General features: G+C 39.8%; 1 protein-coding gene across 1 annotated transcript in view; it reads left to right on the forward strand.

Moving 5' to 3' along the window:
- Positions 1 to 694: 694 nt before the first annotated feature.
- Positions 695 to 1,216, forward strand: part of LOC107563433 (beta-glucuronidase) — a 20,568-nt gene continuing 20,046 nt past the window's right edge. The window contains exon 1 of the mRNA XM_016248311.1: positions 695 to 981. Coding sequence (XP_016103797.1) covers positions 775 to 981 — 207 coding nt within the window. The 5' untranslated portion in view covers positions 695 to 774. The remainder of the gene's footprint in view (positions 982 to 1,216) is intronic.

Below are 1,216 nucleotides of genomic sequence, written 5' to 3' on the forward strand. Positions count from 1 at the left end.
GAATGTATAACACAAATACAACCATATAAGTATTAGATAAATAAAATGCATGATAATATAATATATTAAGTTTAAATAAGTTTTATTATTATTATTATTGACGCATTTTTTAATTGATTTTAATGAATTACAAAAACAGCCAGGGTACAATAAACTAATTATGATCAAATATAATAAAATAAACAAAAAAAAATTTATTATAATATTAAAATGAAGAAATAAAACCAAACGATGGAAATAAAAGTTATTTACAGCTTTATTTTTCAAACATAAAATTGTTTTAGATATTCATCTGATTTTAAATTAAATTAAAAACAAAGGCTTATTTCCCCTATGTTACCATTTATGTAAAATACATTTAGAAGTAGCGGATTAATTAATATTAAAACATATATATCTTATGATAAAACATAGGCGGTGGAGGTGGGGAGCTGGGGGGGGGAATAAAACATTTGCACAGTTGACAGCTGGCCATGATGTGAGCTTTTAGTGAATGAATAAAAATCTGACCGAAAACAAGCTGAATGGCAACTCCAGAATAAAGCAAAGCATGCTTCTGAATGTAAAGCATCGGTGGACACGCCCCCCGTTGAGCAAACCACGCCCACGTTCAAATCAACCGCGTTGGCCACCTGTAATCAGTTACTACACCGCTGACAGCTCAGCCTGTTTGTTATTTGAAGGTTTAATAAAGTGATTAAAAACAAAGGAAGCGTCGTGCCGCGCGCAGCGGAAGTGGAGCGCTTGTGTAAACACACCGTCGAGCAGCGCGTGATGATGGGCTCCACCGGAGCGGTATGCGCGCTTCTCGCCGCTCTGTGCGGTGCGTGTCAGGCGCTGCAGGGCGGCATGCTGTTTCCCACAGAGTCTCCCTCCAGAGAAGTGAAGGACGTGAGCGGCCTGTGGAGCTTCCGAGCGGATCTCTCTCCGGAGCGGAACCGCGGCTTTGAGCAGCACTGGTACCGGAGCCCGCTGGCGCAGGTCACGTGAGCTCTAACGCACTCACAGTCGATACAGATGTTTCCGTCTAAATTATATTATCTGAGCGAATCGACGGATTTGAGGAGTTTAGAGGAGTATCTCACGGAAATGGTGCATTGTTCATTTTATTTTAATACGTTTTCATTGTTTTAATTTTTAGTCCCAACATTTCGAGTCTCGGACCTTTAGACCCCACTGTATGTGGAAATAACAACAGGCAGTGAGGGTTTTTTTT

This window comes from Sinocyclocheilus grahami, unplaced genomic scaffold (genome assembly GCF_001515645.1).
Source record: "Sinocyclocheilus grahami isolate Dianchi unplaced genomic scaffold, SAMN03320097.WGS_v1.1 scaffold875.1, whole genome shotgun sequence".
Taxonomy (NCBI): Eukaryota; Metazoa; Chordata; class Actinopteri; order Cypriniformes; family Cyprinidae; genus Sinocyclocheilus; species Sinocyclocheilus grahami.